The sequence below is a fragment of the Artemia sp. Qi Xiang Cuo genome, chromosome 3 (assembly GCF_049724085.1).
Source record: "Artemia sp. Qi Xiang Cuo chromosome 3, ASM4972408v1, whole genome shotgun sequence".
In the NCBI taxonomy this organism is placed as follows: Eukaryota; Metazoa; Arthropoda; class Branchiopoda; order Anostraca; family Artemiidae; genus Artemia; species Artemia sp. Qi Xiang Cuo.
This window is the reverse complement of record NC_142796.1, coordinates 36931088-36950440: the sequence shown is the minus strand read 5'-3', so window position 1 is coordinate 36950440 and position 19353 is coordinate 36931088. Positions and strand designations below refer to the sequence as shown.

At 34.7% G+C, this 19353-nt stretch overlaps 1 protein-coding gene across 1 annotated transcript in view; it reads right to left on the bottom strand.

Annotated features, from left to right (window-relative positions):
• Positions 1-19353, bottom strand: part of LOC148954061 (uncharacterized) — a 148072-nt gene that overhangs the window by 5462 nt on the left and 123257 nt on the right. The window contains exons 11-12 of the mRNA XM_089085776.1: positions 12563-12695; positions 9119-9298 (exon numbers count right to left, since the gene is read on the bottom strand). Coding sequence (XP_088941902.1) covers positions 9119-9298; positions 12563-12695 — 313 coding nt within the window. The remainder of the gene's footprint in view (positions 1-9118; positions 9299-12562; positions 12696-19353) is intronic.

Genomic DNA, 19353 nt, shown 5'->3' with positions numbered 1-19353 from the left:
TTCAATATAGTCAATGAAGACCAAACGAAGCTAAACTCACATCCTACAGAGCTAAGAAAACCCGCTTATTGCTTGATAACATTTAGAAAACCAACAATGCCATGAGCTTGACGATTCCCAAAAGTCGATGAAAACGTAGAAGCTGTACTAGATTCTTTTACCATGAACAGAACAGTATATTCAAGTTTGTGATCTTCCAAAGGAAAAACACGGACCATCACATATATTTTTGGCGTCTTGCTTCGTTTCTAATATTTTTTTTTGGTTTATTCAACCTCTATTGTCGTGAATTAATGAAAGACCGTGGAAGCAATTTTTTTTCCGTTTTGCTCGCTCTCCTACAAGATTAAAATTTTTCTATTTGCCTTCTTATCGAACGGACAAGACGAGTCACATAAAAAAAAAAAAAAAAAATTGAAACTCCCAATTTCGCTTACACATTCAACTTCCGGAATAAGCAAGTATCCAATTTCGTCGTCTCGTGACCGTAAGTCACCTGATGGTGAAAAAGGCCCTTGAACCAAAGCATTTCTCTTTAAGAAATGTCTGTTCACGCAAAGGTGCAACTTTTACCTTTTCGAGAGAGGGTTAGGGGTTTTAATTTCAACTTCGATCCTTGCCTCGCCTAAATTTTTAAAAACATACTTGTCTCCCCTTCTACGTTTGCTTGAATTAGCGCCCTTGCAATCAAGCATTTATGGATTCCATAGAGTTAATTCAAACTTTTTCTTGAAGCAAAAGGCTTTAAATAAAACAAAATCAGCGATGTGTACAAAAAAAGATCATCCTAGCCTTACAACAGGGCCGTATCCAGTTTTTTTTTCGAGGGGGGGGTACACAAAAAAAATCTAAAAAAGCATAAAAAAAATTGTTTATATCCATTTTTGCTACGTTTTTATGAGTCAGACTAACATTTCGAGGGGGGGGGGGTTAAACCCCCTAACTCCCCCTGGATACGGCCTTGCCTTACGATTTATATTAATCGTTTGAATCCCCGATTCGAATTTGTAAAAATGACAACTTTCGTCTGCCAGAGAAAATATTAACTATTGATCATTTCCAGCGAAGGAAAAAGATATCCCAGTTTATCAAAATGCTGATCTTCTTTTGTCGTCTCCCAAGTAAACTCATTTATTTCCCACCACCCAGAGGCCTTTCAATTTCCCAAGCACTCATTTTTACCACAAGGCAAAAATTGCTATTTTCTCTAGCCGCAAGGGGGTTCATCTTCATTTTTTTAAAATTCAATTCCCTAGACTTGGAGGGAAAAATCAGAAATAATGAGTTGTCGGTCGAAAGATTATAATTTCCCTTCCGGGTCTCTTGCTTTCTATGTTTAACGGCTTCGGAAAAAAATAAAATAAAATCAAACTTTGCCTTTTCAGTTCCGGCGGATAAGCTAAAGGAAAAGTTTATATGACCTTCAGAGATCAAAGGAGTTGTATCCCAGAAAAAAGGAAACAATCTGCTAGTAAGATCCGGCAAATGAAAACCTTTAACATCAGAGTCAATTTAGGTAAGCTGCTTAAAGAAACACCGACAATGAAAAAAAGATGGCTGACAGACCCTGTAAAAATCAACGTGTTTACCCCACTCCTTTTTATTAAGGTGGAAGAGAAAACAAGATCCAAATTTGAAAAACAATATAAGAGTTAAAACGAGAAAGAAAATATTTCAAAGAAACTCAACAATTTAAATATTAATTAGTATATTAGTGTATCCAAAGTCAAAGGCAGATCTCACATTTTCTTAATTTTACAAGAGGATGAAATTAAAGCTTTTAAGCTTCCCAGCAATGTAAATATCAATTAGTATATTAATTATGTACGGTATTAATAAGCAGCTGAATAATGTGGCTCTATTTTGGCATATTTTACATGGCATTATGCAAGGTAAACTTTTAGCTAGAGGCAGAGAAACTACTTAAGTCCAAGTTGTAAAAATGATTTCAAACAGGATTTCGAATTAAGATGGCTTTCCTGTTTTCTATCTAAGGAATAAAATTGTTTTGACGTAGATGATAGTTATAAAAATCATTTTACTACATAATCCCTTGAAACACAAAAAAAGGGTTATGAATTTACCAGGTAGACCTCTTTAAAGTTGATGAAAAGAAATGAAGAAAAGATGACTATGTTCCAGTAGCCCAAAGAAATACAGAAATTTAAAATATCGAGTGCAAAAAATATAAAGGCATTTGACACGGAGAAGTACTCTGAAATTTATATCAAAGGGTAAGGGAGGGGTTAAGTTCGTGAATCCACCAGGACTGGCAAACAATAAGGTAAAGAAAAAAGAAAAGAAGGTAATGAATATGGCATTGGACTTTACAGTCCCTACCAGTGGTGCTAATCTCCGTTTCTTGGCCCTTCAGCCAGGAAGTGCAATGGGGGGTTGGGGGCCAACCATCCTGTGCTTTCGCACACCCTTTCTGTTTACCTTCCCCAGATTAGAGCTGGCAAAGAGCTGGCTTCCCCATTTAGAGCTGGCAAACAATACATACAATATATACATATATAAGAAGGCGGAGGTTTCAAGCGGAGGTACAGGTTTGCAGCCCCTTTCTACTTCCAAGCACATGGTGGTACGATGTCAGAAACCTTCTTTTGTAAACAGTAATTAAAAGTAACAAAAAGATGAAAAATAAAAGAGAAAAATTAACACGCTACTTAAAGACGAGGTTCAAGACTATTGGAGAAACAAATAAACTTCTTTGTGGTCAAATGGCTTTTAAATTCTAATGAAAATTCCTAGCAAAATGAAAAAATTACACATATAAGGTACTTTTTTCAAGATTGCTGCTTTGATTTGCAGAAGTGTTCTTGTCACTTTATTTCTTTATATTTGATAATCCTCGATTTTGAGAGAAATAAGTATATATATATATATATATATATATATATATATATATATATATATATATATATATATATATATAATATATATATAATATATATATATATATATATATATATATATATATATATATATATATATATATATATATATATATATATATATATATATATATATATATATATATATATATATATATAAATATATATATATATATATATATATATATATATATATATATATATATATATATATATATATATATATATATATATATATATATATATATATATATATATATATATATATATATATATATATATATATATATATATATATATATATATATATATATATATATATATATATATATATATATATATATATATATATATGATATATATATGATATATATATATATATATATATATATATATGCGTCCAAAAAGTAATGAGATTGGCCGACGCGCGACCTTCCAATCGCCACCAGAGCGCTCTCAATAGGTGGTATCGGTGATTGGGGTCTTGCGAAAGCATCGCAATCTGCGGTAATCGCTTTTGGACTGTAAGAGACTAAAGATCGATAGTTTTGCAAAGTGTGTTTTTTCATTTTGGTCCCGGGATAAAAAGTAAAAAATGGAGCAGACAACAGAGCAGCGATTCGCCATTAAATTCTCCTTTTTCTTGGGCAAAACTGCTTCAGAGACTCTTGTCTTGATTGAGCAGGCCTGAGGAGACCATGCCATGTCGAAATCCCAGGTTTTTCGTTGGCACAAGGATTTCAAAGACTGGCAAGAGACAGTTCAGGACAAAGATCGATCTGGACGCTCTTTGACGAGTTCATGGAATGAAAACATGTCAAAATTTAAAGGACCCTTGGACTCCGACCGTCGGTTGATTCTGTAATTCATAGCGGAAGAACATGTGCAAGTCGACGGTACACTACATTGTAAACAAGCATTTCGACATTAGAAAAGTTTGTGCAAAATTGGTGCCAAAAATGCTAAGTGATGAACAGAAACAATGACGAGTTGACCTGTGCCGTGAAATGGTGAAGGTTGTGGAAGGTGAAGCAGACTTTTTAGATGCCGTAATAACAAGCAACAAAACATGGGTTTTCCAATACGATTCTGAGACCAAACGCCAGGGTTCCGAGTGGATCACAAAGAGTCTCCGCGCCCCAAGAAGGCAAGAATGGCGAAATCAAAGGTGAAAACCATGATCATTGTTTTTTTTGACAACCGTGGGTTGTCAAGAACACAGTACACAGCCAGTTTGTGCCTCAAGGACAAACTGTCAACAGTGCTTTCTACAAAGACGTCCTTGCGCGACTGCACTCAAACGTGAAGAGGAGACGACCAGAGATTGCCGATCGATAGAAGCTCCACCACAACGACGCTCCTAGCCACACCGCCTTCCATGTGAAGTCGTACCTTGCCCGGACAGGGGGTTTCAACTTTACCACAATCTCCTTATAGCCCTGATTTAAGCCAGGTAGACAGTTTTTTCTGTTCCTCAAATTTAAAACCGCCCTGAAAGGTCGCCGTTTTGATGACGTTGCCGTCATCCAGAAGACCGTAACCTACTCTTTAAAAGACGTTTCAGAAGCTGACTTCGAGGGAGCCTATGAATCATAAAAATCGCGCTGGCAGCGGTGTATCAACGCCTAAGGGAACTATTTTGAAGAATCTTGAGGTGTTATTAAAATTGGATGAATAAATTCCTCTTTATAGAGTAAGTCTCATTACTTTTTGGAAGCACACGATATATACATATATATATATATATATATATATATATATATATATATATATATATATATATATATATATATATATATATATATATATATATATATATATATATATATATATTGGAAGTGTATAAAAGATTCGCGAAATGCATTATTTCGTCTTTTGAGGCTCTCACATCTAAAGCTGATCCTCTGCGCCATCTTGTGAGTTCTGTGTCGAAACCAACCTTTGACTCTGATAACAAATCTGCATCACTTGCTGTTCCATATGTTCTAAACGGTTTTAGGAAGAGTAATGCCATCTCTAAAAACAATAGCAATCGAAATGCAAAGTTAGCACAGACAGGTTCAAGGGGCAGCTTGTTGCAGTACCATCAGCAGCCTAATTAGTGGCGAAACACTGTAAACAAGAATCAAAATTCTGTCAACAAGAATCAGCTGAGTAGCCGAAGTTCTGGTGTCGGTGGAAGTCGGCAAAAAAAAACACAGATAGTTTGTTTAATCCGTATCATAATCTTGATTCAGTTGCTGCAATTGGGTCTACTAGAATATTTGTTTCAAGGATTCCTCCAAAATTTCTGCTGTTCGTGCGTGAGACTTTGTCTTCAAAACTCGTAGGGGCGATTTAATCTACATTTAAAATGTGAGGCCCTTCAGTCTACATTTGAATCTTGCACTTTGTTGAAGAGAATGCGAAATGGCTAGTACTTGGATAGAGTTCTAACACCCAAATTCTGACAAGTGATCTGTGAATTCAACGAGAAAACCAACAATATGAGTCCTAGCGCTACTATATGTCAACCTGGCTTTATAAGCGAATCCAAGAACAACGAAACTGAACTTCCTAGCTGTAAATGCTCCTGCACATATATTCAAACACAGCAGATTAATTCGTTGCATGGTACTCGCCTTTTGGTTCTTCCTCAAGAAACAACGGTACCCCAAGCGAATCTATTTTTTTCCTTTTTTATAAAATCTAACCACTTATTGATATTGTCAGTTTTGTTAAATAGTCAGCGATGTTTGATGCGGCACAAGTTTCTTTCTAACACATATCAACCAACATATAAAAATAGAAAAAAAATCGGCTGCAGACTATGCTTAGTAGGTGTGATAAAGGCATCTGTTTCCACACATTTTTTAATGTATGTCTTTAAAGTAGGAATCGGTGTAAAGTTAAATATACCAGAATTCCTTCCAAATATTCTGGGCTTGTCGGAATACTTTTCCAGATATCAATGGTGTATTGATTGCAGGAAATCTAAATTCAAACCTTATCAGAAATACTATTAGCTTATTTCTTCCGAGCGAAACTCATCATCTGCTAAGTTTTGGCTTGACCACTAAATTTCCTCCAGAATTCCTACTTCCGACTGTTTGTGGAATTTGAGTCTTGTATGAGGTTGTTGGTTCTGACCACGTCCATCTCAACATCAAATCTGGGACTGTTACTATAAGTGAGTTTACCAAAGTTTCTTGAGTACAACACCATTTCTGATAGTCGTGAGAAATTGGTGTTGGAAAAAAATACTATCAATTACTTTGATAGTACGTGCCAACATGAATCTCACAAAAAAAAACTGGGCATATGAAGCGCCAACAGTGGAACAAGGAAAAATCCACTGAAGAGCAACCGAAAGGTGGGCGAAACAATTTTTCTTATTAGTACTGGTTTTGAGGATCAAGTGCCGCTTGTCGCTGGTGGCTGACGAGTAGTGGGTGACTCTTCCTTCTCTTTTGGGAGAAAAAAATGTTGCATGTCCAAGCTGTATCAAAGCAGGCAGGTGAGCGTCTTGGGATGGGAAGCGGGTAACAATTGCGGACACCTTGACACTTCCAAGGAAAACTACCAAGACAGTTTCTATAAAAAGGGGAAAAGGAGATGGACAAGTTCTGTCTTAAAATGCCACTCCCGAGGGGAGGGGCACCAATAGCCCAGCGGCTATGAATGCTACATTTTCTTTTCTTATTTTTTTTTTGGGGGGGCAATAGGCTTTTGTGACTTAGCTTCGACTTGATCACAATAATTATAATAATAATAACGAATAATACTATTTGTATTATTTATGACTGCTGCTGCGTTACCGACTGTTTTTTTTTACACTCAGTCTAGGATGATCATACTGGGATTGAAACTATGTGTAAAACGATTATAAGAAACTACTCGTTGTTGGTTTATTCGATGCATCTACGAGGGCTTCAGTCATGGTGACTTTCTAGACAATACTCCTCCACTTTGAAAATTTACTTTCGTTCTGCACTCTGGCGGATAGGATCTCATGGCAATCTGATACATTCGGTCTCAGGAATCCAATCAATTGCTCTATTTAAGCTTCCTTCGAAATTTTCATGCCCAGTCAGTTATATTCTCTAGATTTAAGTACCCTTTTCGGCCTTTTTTAAAACATACATGAACTGTTTTGCAGTATGGTTTAACTGAGAGAGATAAACACAGAATCGAAGGTCCTTGGGTTAACTTTGGCAGAAAAACTTTAATGAATTCCCGGGCCTAGGCAGAATCTCCTCGTCCTAACCAAGACTAAACCAAGAGCAGCATCCCAAGGAAGAAAGGCCAAAAGGCCCCGTTGAAAACAGACAGGGACATGAGAAGTTTTATACCATCTTTAGTTTCTAATGTTAGTCTTGTAGGATATTTTAAGCTGCTTTATCCACTTTTAACTTCATATAATTGCTTATTTTTAATTTGAGCTTTCTTTCGGCAATTGTTGCATATTTTCAATTTTTATCAATTTATTTAATGCTTACAATATAATTTTTATTGATCAACGAACTTTGTGAATGTAGATTATTAAGTTTGTTATATATTTCGCAGTTTTTTGTATGGATAAAATAAAAAAACATAACAAATTTTTTCAACAGAAAGTAAGGAGCAACATAAAAACATAAAACGAACAGAAATTATTCTGCATATTAGGAGGACTGCCCCTCCTTAACGCCTCGCTCTTTAAGCTAAAGTTTTTTAGTACTTTTGAAAAAGTGTCTTATTGTTCTAATTAAACAGCCCTTGTGTTTCAGGAGTCATTATAAAAGAATTGGGACAGAATTCAAACCTAGCGTAAAGAGCGAGGTGTTAAGGAGGGGACAATCCCCTTTATATACGTAATAATTTCTGTTCGTTTTAAGTTTTAATGTTGCTCCTTACTTTCAGTTGAAAAAACTGTTTTATTATTTAATTTCTGATCTTTTTTAAATAATGCCAGGAAATTCGGCCCCACTTCAACCAAAATACCCCCTCCCCACGAAAATATCCTCTAGGCAATATAATTCCGGTGAAAATTTAACCCGAACAATTACTTTAACCACTCTGCACGTAAAATTGAGACGGAAAAGAGAAAGCACGACATATAAAAAGACTTTTGTGCAAGAATTCTGAAAAGTTGCGCCCAGTGTGTAATTTCCCCGTGACAAGTTTAATCCCTAGAAACTTCCTTCCCCATAGAAAATTCCATCGTGGGAAAAACCCCACCATTGGAAAATTTGCTCCCCCACCCGAAAACGTATACCTGCAACCAAGTAACAAATATTACATGCAGACAATGAGCTAATTTTAGAACTGAAAGACTTTTCCCCTGGGGCTTTGGGGGAGGGGGGGGGTCATTTTATACCCAAAGGCATAGTTATTCGGCCTTTCAACTATGACGAACAAAGTGGCCATCTCAAAATTTTGAGCGGACGATTTTGAAAAAAAGGGGCGGGGGAGGGGGTCTAGTTGCCCTACATTTTTCTTGGTCACTTAAAACGGGTACTGGAACTTTTAATTTCCGTTCGAATGAGTCCTCTCCCAATATCTTAGGACCACTGGGTCGATACGATTACCCCTAAAAAAAAAAAAAAAAAAAAAAAAAAAAAAAAAAAAAAACTTACAGGAATTGACACATGCTTCCGTGATCTTTCTTCTGGCAAAAATAAAAATTCCACATTTTTGCAGATAGGAGCTTAAAACCTGTAGAGGAGGATTCTCTGATACGCTGAATCCGATGGTCTGATTTTCATTGAGATTACTTGACTTTTAGGGGCTGTTTCCCCCTTTTTTCGAAAACCAGAAAATTTTTCTCAGGTTCGTAACCTTTGATGGGTATGATTAAAGAAATTCATATATTTGAAATCACCATAAAAAGCCGATTCTTTTGATATATCTGTTGGTATCAAAATTCTACTTTTTAAACTTTCGGTTACTATTGAGCCGACTTTCGGTAACAGTTCGTTACCATGAACTGTTTGATAATCTTGCGTTTTGCATTTCATTGACTTTTCCGATGATAAGTTTGCTAGTAAGAATATATTTCAGTCAAATATTCCCAGCGTTCAAACAAAAAGAGAAATTTCGTTCCTTATTGATTTATTCGTACCGACCATGGATACATTCAATTCAAAAATATCCAGAAAAAAGCATAATTTCATGCAGATAAATTGGGCGAAAACCACACCTTTCCAGCCAAAACCCACTTCTCCTGGATAAGCAGACGAAAAAGGAAAACAAAGACCTACCTTCTGGTGGAATGTCTCCAGATTTATCTTTCCCTTCAAGAACTGATTCATCTGCTGCATCAGCAGGAGATGGTTTGTCCAAAAAGGGAGGTACAACTCCTCCCAAAGATGTATGAATAGGCTGCGGGAAGCAAAGCACTGATCTATAAGCACCGAGTATCTTGTTTAAATGACTGTTAGCTAAAAAAGACATCAGATACAAGTCAACGTAAGCAAAAATGGCTGTAATTAAATATTAAAAAAATAGCCAATAAATATAGCCATAAAATAGCCAAAACACAAAATATTTCAAAGTGCAAAAGTAAGTCTGTAAGTTATACCCAGTTCTTTAGAAACAGTAATCTATATCCTAACCTCATTCTATTATTGCAATTAAATAAAAAAAAACAAGTTTTTTAAACTGAAAGTAAGGAGCGACATTAAAACTTAAAACGAACAGAAATTATTCCGTATATGAAAGGGGCTGTCCCCTCCTCAACGCCTCGCTCTTTACGCTAAAGTTTTTTATTGTTTTAAAAAATAAAGTTGTGAGACAGAGTCAAACTTTGGCGTATAGAGCGAGGCGTTGAGGAGGGGACAGACCCTTTCATATACGAAATAATTTCTGTTCGTTTTAAGTCTTAATGTCGCTCCTTACTTTCAGTTAAAAAAAGCTTGCTTTTTTTGTTTAATTTCTGATCGTTTTTTAGTTAATGCAGCTTTTATTTGCATAAAAATTTTACTTTTCTTTTGCTAAATGGATGTCTTTACAAATTAACTTACGTAACTAACTTCTATATTCGTATATTTTTCTTCTGGCAAAAAATACAAAGTTGCAGATTTTTGCAGATATGAGCTTGAAACCTATGTAATAGGGTTTTCTGATACGCTGAATCTGACGGTGTGATTTTCATTAAAATTCTTTCACTTGTAGGGGATGTTTCCCCCTCTTTAAAAAATCGAGTAAATTTTCTCAGGCTCGTAGCCTTTGATGAGTAATACTAAACTTAATAAAATTTATATATTTAGGATCAGCATTATAAACACATTCTTTTGATACATTTATTGACATCAAAATTTCGTTTTTAAAAGTTTCGATTACTATTGAGCCGTATCGCTTGTTTTTTTATTGTTTTTTTTTATTACGTATATGTTATTACTTAAATGAAGGGGTTCTCCCCTTAGTCAATACCACGCTCTTTACGTTAAAAGTTGAAAAAAATTTTGATTCACAAACCCCTGAATCACAAAGGCCGTTTAATTAGAATAGATAGCTCTTTTGAAAGCACTAAAAAAAAACTGTAGCGTAAAGAGCGAGGTATTGACTTGGGGGAGAACCCCCTCACATACGTTATAATTTCTGTTCGTTTTAAGTTCTAATATTCATTCTTACATTTCAGTTGAAAAAACTTGTTTTTTTTTATTTAACTTCTGATTGTTTCTTAAATAATGCTTGGAAATCCGGCGCCCCCTTCATAGAACTGTCCCTTCCCCCCAAGAAACATCCTCCACGGACATCTTCTCCCGAGTACTCCCCTCCTCTAGCCCCCCCCCTCCAGAAAAAATCCTTCCTGAAAATGGTTGTATACTTCCCAATAACCAATAAATAATGCTGGCAAGTTCGGCGCCCCCTTCATGGCAATTTCCCTTCCCCCATGAAAACTTCCTTCATGGAAAGATCCTTCCATATAGCCCCCGACCCTCTCGTTTCCCCACCTTCCAGAAAAATCTTCTCTGAAAATGTCGATATACGTCCCAATTACCCATACTATCTGTTAGCATTGAGTTATGCTCATAACTTGCATCCCTCCCTCTGGGGGCTTTGAGGGAATAAGTCAACCTCCAAGGCATAGTTATCATATTTTCAATCCTTTTAAACACAATTGCACTCGCAAAATTTTGATCTGGTGACTTTGTGAAAAACATAAGCGTGGGAGGGGGCCTAGTTGCTCTCCATTTTTTTGATCACTTAAAAAGGCCACTATAAATTTTAATTTCCGTTCAAATGTGCCATCCCACTATTTTCTATGAACCAGGGGCCGAAAATAAAACCCATGGGAAAAAAAAAAAAAAAAAAAAAATAAACACGCATCCGTGATCTTTCTTCTGGCAAAAAATGGAAAATTATACATTTTTTTATGTATGCGGTTGAAAACTCTACAGTAGGGTTCTCTGATACGCTGAATATGATGGTGTGATTTTCATTAAGGTTCTATAACTTTTAGTGTGTCTTTCCCCCTTTTTTTGAAAATAAGCCAAATTTTCTCAGGCGCATAACTTTTGATGGGTAGCACTAAACTTGATGAAAGTTATATATTTGAAATCAGCATTGAAATCTGATTCTTTTGATATATCTATTGTTATCAAAAACCCGTTTTCTAGAGTTTCGGTTACCATTGAGCCGGGTCGCTCCTTACTTACAGTTCGTTACCACGAACTGTTTGATATTACAACGTTAATAATAAGGAAAAAATATTACAACACTTGAAATAAATACGCAAAGGACTAATTTGAGCCCTAGGTAAAAAAAAACAACTCATTTTCATCTCCTGATTCTCTGCTTTCGCCCGGAAGTTGAATTCGTGGTTGCGGGAGCGCTCTGGCTAAGATTTAAATTAAAATATACTAGCAAAATACTTGTCACCCCCCCCCCCTCTCCAAAAAAATAAAAGTAATCTAGTGCAACCATGATTATTTACCTAAAAGTTCATTGGTTTTTATATTACATTCGCTTCACTTGGGCAAGACTGTAAATGGCCCTCACGAATGGATTAAGTCACATATCGCGAATGGATTACGTCACTTTGATGAGAATTTATGATTTTTTTTTCTTCTCCTCTCGCTACAAAAAAAAACTGATCAACTCATGTTTCTTATGGTGTTAACAGTATATGTACAAAAATCCATAAAGTTCGTTCAATTATTTTGCGAGTTAAACGAAAATATAAATCCAACCTAACTTTATACATATATACAAGAGGAAGATAAGATGTGCACGAAGGATGAAGAACTTCCGATGGAATGCGAGCCGTAACTTAAGAATGACCGTTGAGGCAGCTAGCTCTAAGCGGACATTGCCAGGCCAGGTGAAGATTGAAAATATCACGAATGTGGTAAAAAATTGTACCACACATATATGTGGATGATTTCACCACCCTTAAACGCCCCACACGCCTAGAGTTACGGGTGCACTTTACTGAAAAATAAACAAAGATCTAACAGATTGATTTTCCATACTTCAGAAAGGAATGAATATTAAAAGAAGAAACTCTACCTTCCTCATACCTACGCACTAGCCAATAATTTCAACCGCCACTACTCAAATCTCGTTTTGGAAATTTGTCTTGATTATATGCAGTCCAAAAAAAGAAAAAAAAACTTTTGGGGAAACTTTTCGAGAAGAACTTTTTTTCTAGACACAAAAAAAAAAAAATAAAAAAAAAAAAAGAAAAAAGAAAAACTTACAGGAATTCGAAATTATTTCATCTTCCCATATGCATCCAACTAACGATGGTTTGAGGACTTTGGTTTTCTTCTTCAGTTCTTTTGCAAAATCTTCTTCTTTTAATTTCAGTTTTTCTTTCCTGGCTTCTGGCGACTGCAAAAACAAGAAATGAACAAAAAGGCAAACAACGTAGAAGACAAAAAAAAAAAAAAAAAGAAAAAAAGAAAAGAATAGAAGTACCATCTATTGATCAAGAATGTTCTGATGTCCTGATGTTCATTGCAGCCTCCTATTTTGGAGATAAAACAAAATAACAATAGTATACAGTGGCGTAATTTCGTTAAAATCATGGGGAGGGGCAAAGTTGGGGCCAATTTTCCCAAATTAAGTGAAAAATGAAAAATGAGCCATATCGAACCCTAAAGGCAAAGATATACTAAAGAAAAACCGACCTGTTTTGTCTGGTTGCTGGAATATCTTGGTTTTGACAAGATTTTCTCAGAAACTAAATTTCAGCTGAGGGAGGGCAAGCTGGGGTCTGTGGGGCGAACTGCCCCCCCCCCTGTCCCATAGAAAAATACACCTCTGGTAGTATGCCATATTTAAAACATAAAACATAATGTAAAAAAAATGTGAGTAAATACAGTGGAGCCTCGATGTATCAAATCTCACAGAGCAAAAGAAAAATTTGTTGCATTGAGGATTTCGATATATTGAGATTCGATACATCGAAGGTGATTTTCGACAGACTTCGATATAGGATACAGCATCGATAAAGCATGAGAATCGAAGATCCTCAATTTCTAGGACATTCTATACGTCCCAGGTGACGTAAAGAAACAAGCAAATAACAAGCAATAAATATTTACTTTTTAATTAAGACAATCATTTCAAAACACTTAATAAAAACATAAAATCCTTTCAATAACTTGTAATAAAACATAAACTCTTTTTCTGAACATAAAAATCGTTTCGAACAAAATATTTCATTGGTTTTATGAACCAAATAAAAATCAAAATCTCTTGTATATAACAAACAAAAACATTCCTTTGGAATTTTCTGAACATATTAGTTTACGGCAGTTTATGCATCAAAATCTTGTCGTCCGATTTAAGACTAATATGTAGATTATGTGCATCTACTGAAAGTCCTTTTTTTTAATTGGTACATAGCATCATTCCAATGACCAAAGTACAAAAATTAAACATTACTTTTAAAATATTCTGAAATGGTTGTTTGTCTACCTGTTCATCTACCTTCCAGTCATCGTTCACTAAAGAGATTTATCGGGCAGAGGATATTTGCTCCTCCCAGATATTTTATCCCCCCAAAATTTTGAAAATACTCTTTTGCATCATTTTCAATGAAAAATACATTTTTTTTGTATTTTCATTCGAAACTTTGAAAAAAACAACAACAGAGAAATCCCCCCCCGATCCTGAAAAATACATTTTGCTTTGCATTTCACTTGAAAAATACGGAGATTCTCCACAAAGAGAATTAACGGGTCACTGATAATTGTCTTCTTTGGACAAACTTCTTCGATATACAAAGGTTTTCAAAACTTCGATATACAGAGTTTTTCAAAACCTCGATATACAGATGTTTTTAAAACTTTGATATATAGAGGTGATTTGACAGGTGTTAAAGCCACTAATTTTATAACAAGAAACAGGGGCGGATCTCCAGCATTTTTATTGAGGGGGGGAGGACAAGAAGGGTCCACATCTGAATTGTCAAAGGGCATGGGATGTATAATATTTTTTTTCTCCACACTATTTGGGGGGGGGGCAACTGCCCCCCTTGCCACTTCCAAACGACACCCCTGATAAGAAACATCTATGTGATAGCACACAAATATCCATAAATGAAAAAAATTTAATTAAGTGGAAGTTAACTTATTTTCTTTCTTTTTTCCAATTTTGTTTCAAAATGTCAAGCCAGTTCCGATCGTTAACAACAAAATAGTTGTTTTTTATGTGAAAGTAGTATACAAAACTAAGTTTGGACAGATATAAGATGCATCATAAAAGTCTACTTAAAGTTAGTTATTTAGAACTCAAGAGTCCATCTGCATCTATGATTAGAACTTAAATAAATCTTCTAATGGTATCAAATCTTTCGAATCAATTTTTTTTATGCGAATTTACCTAACCACCAAAAAAACAGTTTCTACGCAGTAAGATATTATTTCTTAACGTCCACACCTCAAAAAACAACTTTTAACAGGGAATTTGGTTCACTATTATTGCTAATAAAAATAATTCCAGTATCATTTAACGAACATTTTAAAAGAAATGATGCACTTGTTCAGTTATGCTCAACAACAGCACATAACACGCCTGCAAAGCCATAAAAGAGAGAGAAACAGCGAGAGGGAAAGAAATGTTTAGAGAGAAAGAGAAGGAATAAAATAGCCCCTTTTAAGGACGTTCCCACGTCTTCCAAGAACAAGAATCAATCAGGCCTAGAAACACACAATTTTGGAGTTTCATACACCCCTCATCCCCCAAATATTATGATCCCCTAAATGTTTCGCTCTTAGTACATGCAGTATAGTTGGTTGAATTTGTATAGCACACACAGCTAAAAAAAGAATAAGTTTCCAAACACTTTCAAATAGAAGCTGATTCGACACTATCTCTAAATTAAATTCTTTTTAAGGAACGTATCAATAAACTTAGCCGTCAAAAACAAAAGTTTTATGTACAGCTTGTATTCGCTAAATAAAAAAAATAAAATAAATAAAAATCCAATTTTGAATTCAAACCTTAAGTCTTTTATTTCCACGGAGAGACTTTCTCCTCTAGAGAACCCAAATAGATATAGCTTTATCAAAATGCAAATTTTCCATATTCTTCTACGTGCATGGAAATTGTTCTCCGTGATGGGAAGAACAAAATGTAACGGATAGAATTGCAATCAAACAAGCAAGGGCTCCTTTATATCCCACTGGCAATTACTTGAACAAAATAAAACAAGGCGTTTTCCATATATCCCTAAAGATTGCATGACACAAGTTCATATGTAAGCAAAAAAAGAATGGGATTAAGAAAATGCAAGCTTAGATAGTAATGCAAAAATATAAAGGAAAAGAAAAGGATACGTGACTAGAATACACTATAGAAAAATTAAAAGTAAGTATTTGGAACTCACAGAGCATTTTCACCTCCCCTCTCCCCCTTCACATTTTTCAAAATAAATAATGGAACTAAATCCTTTCGGATGATTATAAATCATTCCTATAAACTTTTTCAAATAATATTCTCGTTCGTGTAAGTTTCAAAATAAAATTTAGCTAAGCTATTAATTTAGAAGCCAATATTATCAGGCTCAATTGTCATGGCAAGTATAAAAGAGAAGGAATTGAATTCACGCCAGAATTTTTTTTTTGAATGACGTCACATTTATATACATTCAAATAGCAAAATTAAATCATTTTTCCCCAGAGGTGGTCGTATCGTTTTTAGTATCTATGACGCATGTAAAATTATGAAATATGACAAACGACTGAACAGCTAAAGAAAAAGGCATGGAACGAAAAACAGCAAAAATCACATTGAATTGCAAACTAAAATGTTGCACAAAGAAATTTGCGGCTGAAAGACAAAGCAAAATTACAATGAAATGAAGGAACGTGCTAGTTTAAAGAACGTGAATCTGTGAAGGACAAAAAAGAGAAAGGAATTAGTTTTTAGTATCCTGTGACATGTGCATAATTGCACAAAATGACAAATGACACTCGACAGCTAAACAAAAAGCAAGGAACAAGAAACAGCAAAAATCACATTGAATTGCAAATGAACATGTAATTTAAAAGTAAAGAATAACACGATATTTATGCTATTGCGTAATTTAGATATTTCAGAAATTACATGGATTAAGGAAAGTGTTATTTTTAGGGTATGTAAGCAAATTAAGTTTAAAAGAAAAACAAGCCTTTTCAACAGAAAATAAGGAGCAACATTAGAACTTAAACAAAAAGAAATGATTACGTACATGAGGGGGTTCACACCCTCGTCAATGCCTCGTTCTTTACGATAAAGTCTGAATTTTGTTCCAATTCCTTAAGAATGACCCCTGAATCACAAAGGCTATCCTCAAAGACATAGTTATTAGATTTTTCGACTATGCTAAACAAAATGTCTATCTCAAAATTTTGATCGGGTGACTTTGGGAAAAAAATGAGCGTGTGAGAGGGGCTAGTTGCCCTCCAATATTTTTGGTCATTTAAACAACACACTAGAACGTTTTAATTTCCATTCGAATGAGCCCTCCCGCGATATTCTAGGACCACTGGGTCGACACGATCACCCCTGAAAAAAAAATTCTACATTTTTGCAGATAGGAGCTTGAAACTTCAACAGTGGGCTTCAAAATTCTACAACAGTTGCGGTTCTCTGATACGCTGAATCTGACGGTGTGATTTTCATTTAGATTTTATGAATTTTAGAGGGTGTTTCCCTCTTTTTTCGAAAAATTTTCTCAGGCTCGTAACTTTTGATGGGTTAAACTTGATAAAACTTGTATATTTGAAATCAGCTTAAAAATCTGATTCTTTGATGTATCTATTGGTATCAAAACTTCGTTTTTTAAAGTTTCAGTTATTATTGAGCCGGGCCGCTCCTTACTTACAGTTCCTTACCACGAACTGTTTGATAAAAATGAAGGAGCAACTGAATTTGCACCAGAGTTTTTTAGTTCAACTGAAATCACTGATTTGCCACCCATGACTTGAAACTAAATAATAAAACGATAATTATGACAATGCTTAATTTAGATATTTCAGAGGGCATGGGAGGTCCTGATTGTTACAGAATCATATAACAACGCAATTAAAGCAAAAACAAACGACCAGGGGAAGCTGGGAAAGAAGTTATTTGAGTATTCCTGACGTCATGTAAAATTACAAATGATTTTGAATGAATCCGAACAGCTAAACCAAAAGACATGGAAAAATATATGAAGAAATGATGCAGGAAAAAGAAGAGCAACAGGATCTGTGGCTAAGAGACATGCGACAATAAGTAAATTCGTTTTTCGGGCTTCCTACTGACATTATATAACTGGTTGCGTTCAAACCTATAAGTTTGATCACGTAGCGAGTGGATTCTATCTAAAAAAAAGATAAACTAATTTTATAAATTTCAGGCGTTTTTCTAGTTTGAACTAAAACATTAAAATTATTGCTCAGGCACCGTAAATATTTTTGCAGTTTATATAATAAATTTAGAGATTCTGAACTGAACTTAAAAATTTTTTCAAACTTTTTTCATGTCTTAAGAAGACATTGCTAATACTTATAAGAAAATAAATTTGGTAATGATGTTTTTTTAAAGACGATTTCTACTAAGCTTCAAACTTTTGATTTTCTTTTTTAAGGTTTTTGAATTGTTGTAATCCCTTGTTAAAAAACAAATACAAATATTTTTGCAATTACCAGTTCTTTGCTCTTTGCGCAATATAATGTCTTTTTTATCCTGGAGTCTATTCAAAGATATGTGATTATTACAGCAAGTCCGATTTCTAACAACGATTTCTACTAAGCTTCAAACTTTTGGTTTTCTTTTTTAAGGTCTTTGAATTGTTATAATCCCTTGTCAAGATCTATGCAAATGTTTTTACAATTACCAGTTTTTCGCTCTTAAGCAATTTAATATAAACCTCTCCATACATGAAAATATTCAATTTTTCCACATAATTGTGACAAGTGCGACAACGTCATTGCAATACTGATTTATATAAAAATGACGTTGCTCACATATTTTTTTTTCTTTCTAAAATTAAGGCCTTAACGAATTTTATCAAACTTCTGACCTATCTAGATCGTTTTTTAGGCCAGAATATCTAAGGAGGCTAATTTTCCCAAAAAAATATGGAGCCGTTTTCGAGAAAAATGCATGCATATGCATATAATAATATGCATATTTATTAATTTAATTTTGGAAGTTTTTTTTAATTTAAGTCCTTGAACAAAAAGAAAGAAAAAATAATGGACGACGAAATCCGCAGCTAGAAGAAAAGGGACAGGGATGATCACATTGAATCTTAAACGAAACCTGCGGTTAAAACAAAAGCAAACGTGAGAATCACAATCAGTCCCAGGAGAAAACAAATCCTATAAAATGGATGATTCTTTGATGCATTAACAGGAGGGAGAAATTGAAGTCACGCCATCAATTCTTAATTCAATTGATATTGCTGATTTGACACCTCCACCTCATGACTTAAAACTAAAGAATAACACGATGATTCAGCTAACGCGTAATTAGAGAATCAAATATATACCCAATGAAAAACATACTAGGCTTATATTCCAAAAATTTAAACCTCGACAACAACAACAAAATAGTCTTAACGACACAAAATGTAATTACTGCTGAAAAATATCGCAACTTCCTTGGTCAAAAGCTTGTGCAGTCTTTCAATCATTTAACATCTCCTTAAGGTATTTACGACATTTCCCCTAACCCATATATCCTATTGACCAGAGTTGCAGCATTGGCCCATTATCCTCCCTTCAGTTACAGCTGATAAAGAGTGTCCCAATTCCCAAGACATGCATTTAGGCTCCGTGTTTGGTTTTTATGTCAGGAAAACACGCCATAACCTAGTGATACTCCCAAACAATGAAAAATATCTGCTTTCCATGGAAAATTAACACATTAATAGCATAAGCTATAGCCAACCTACACCGATTTTTCTTCATTATGAAAAAAGGAGAGAAGCCTATATAAACAACAGTTTTCTCTATAATCCCAGGAACTCGGATTTAAAGTAGTGGTAGCAAGTAGTTACAAAATTCCTTAG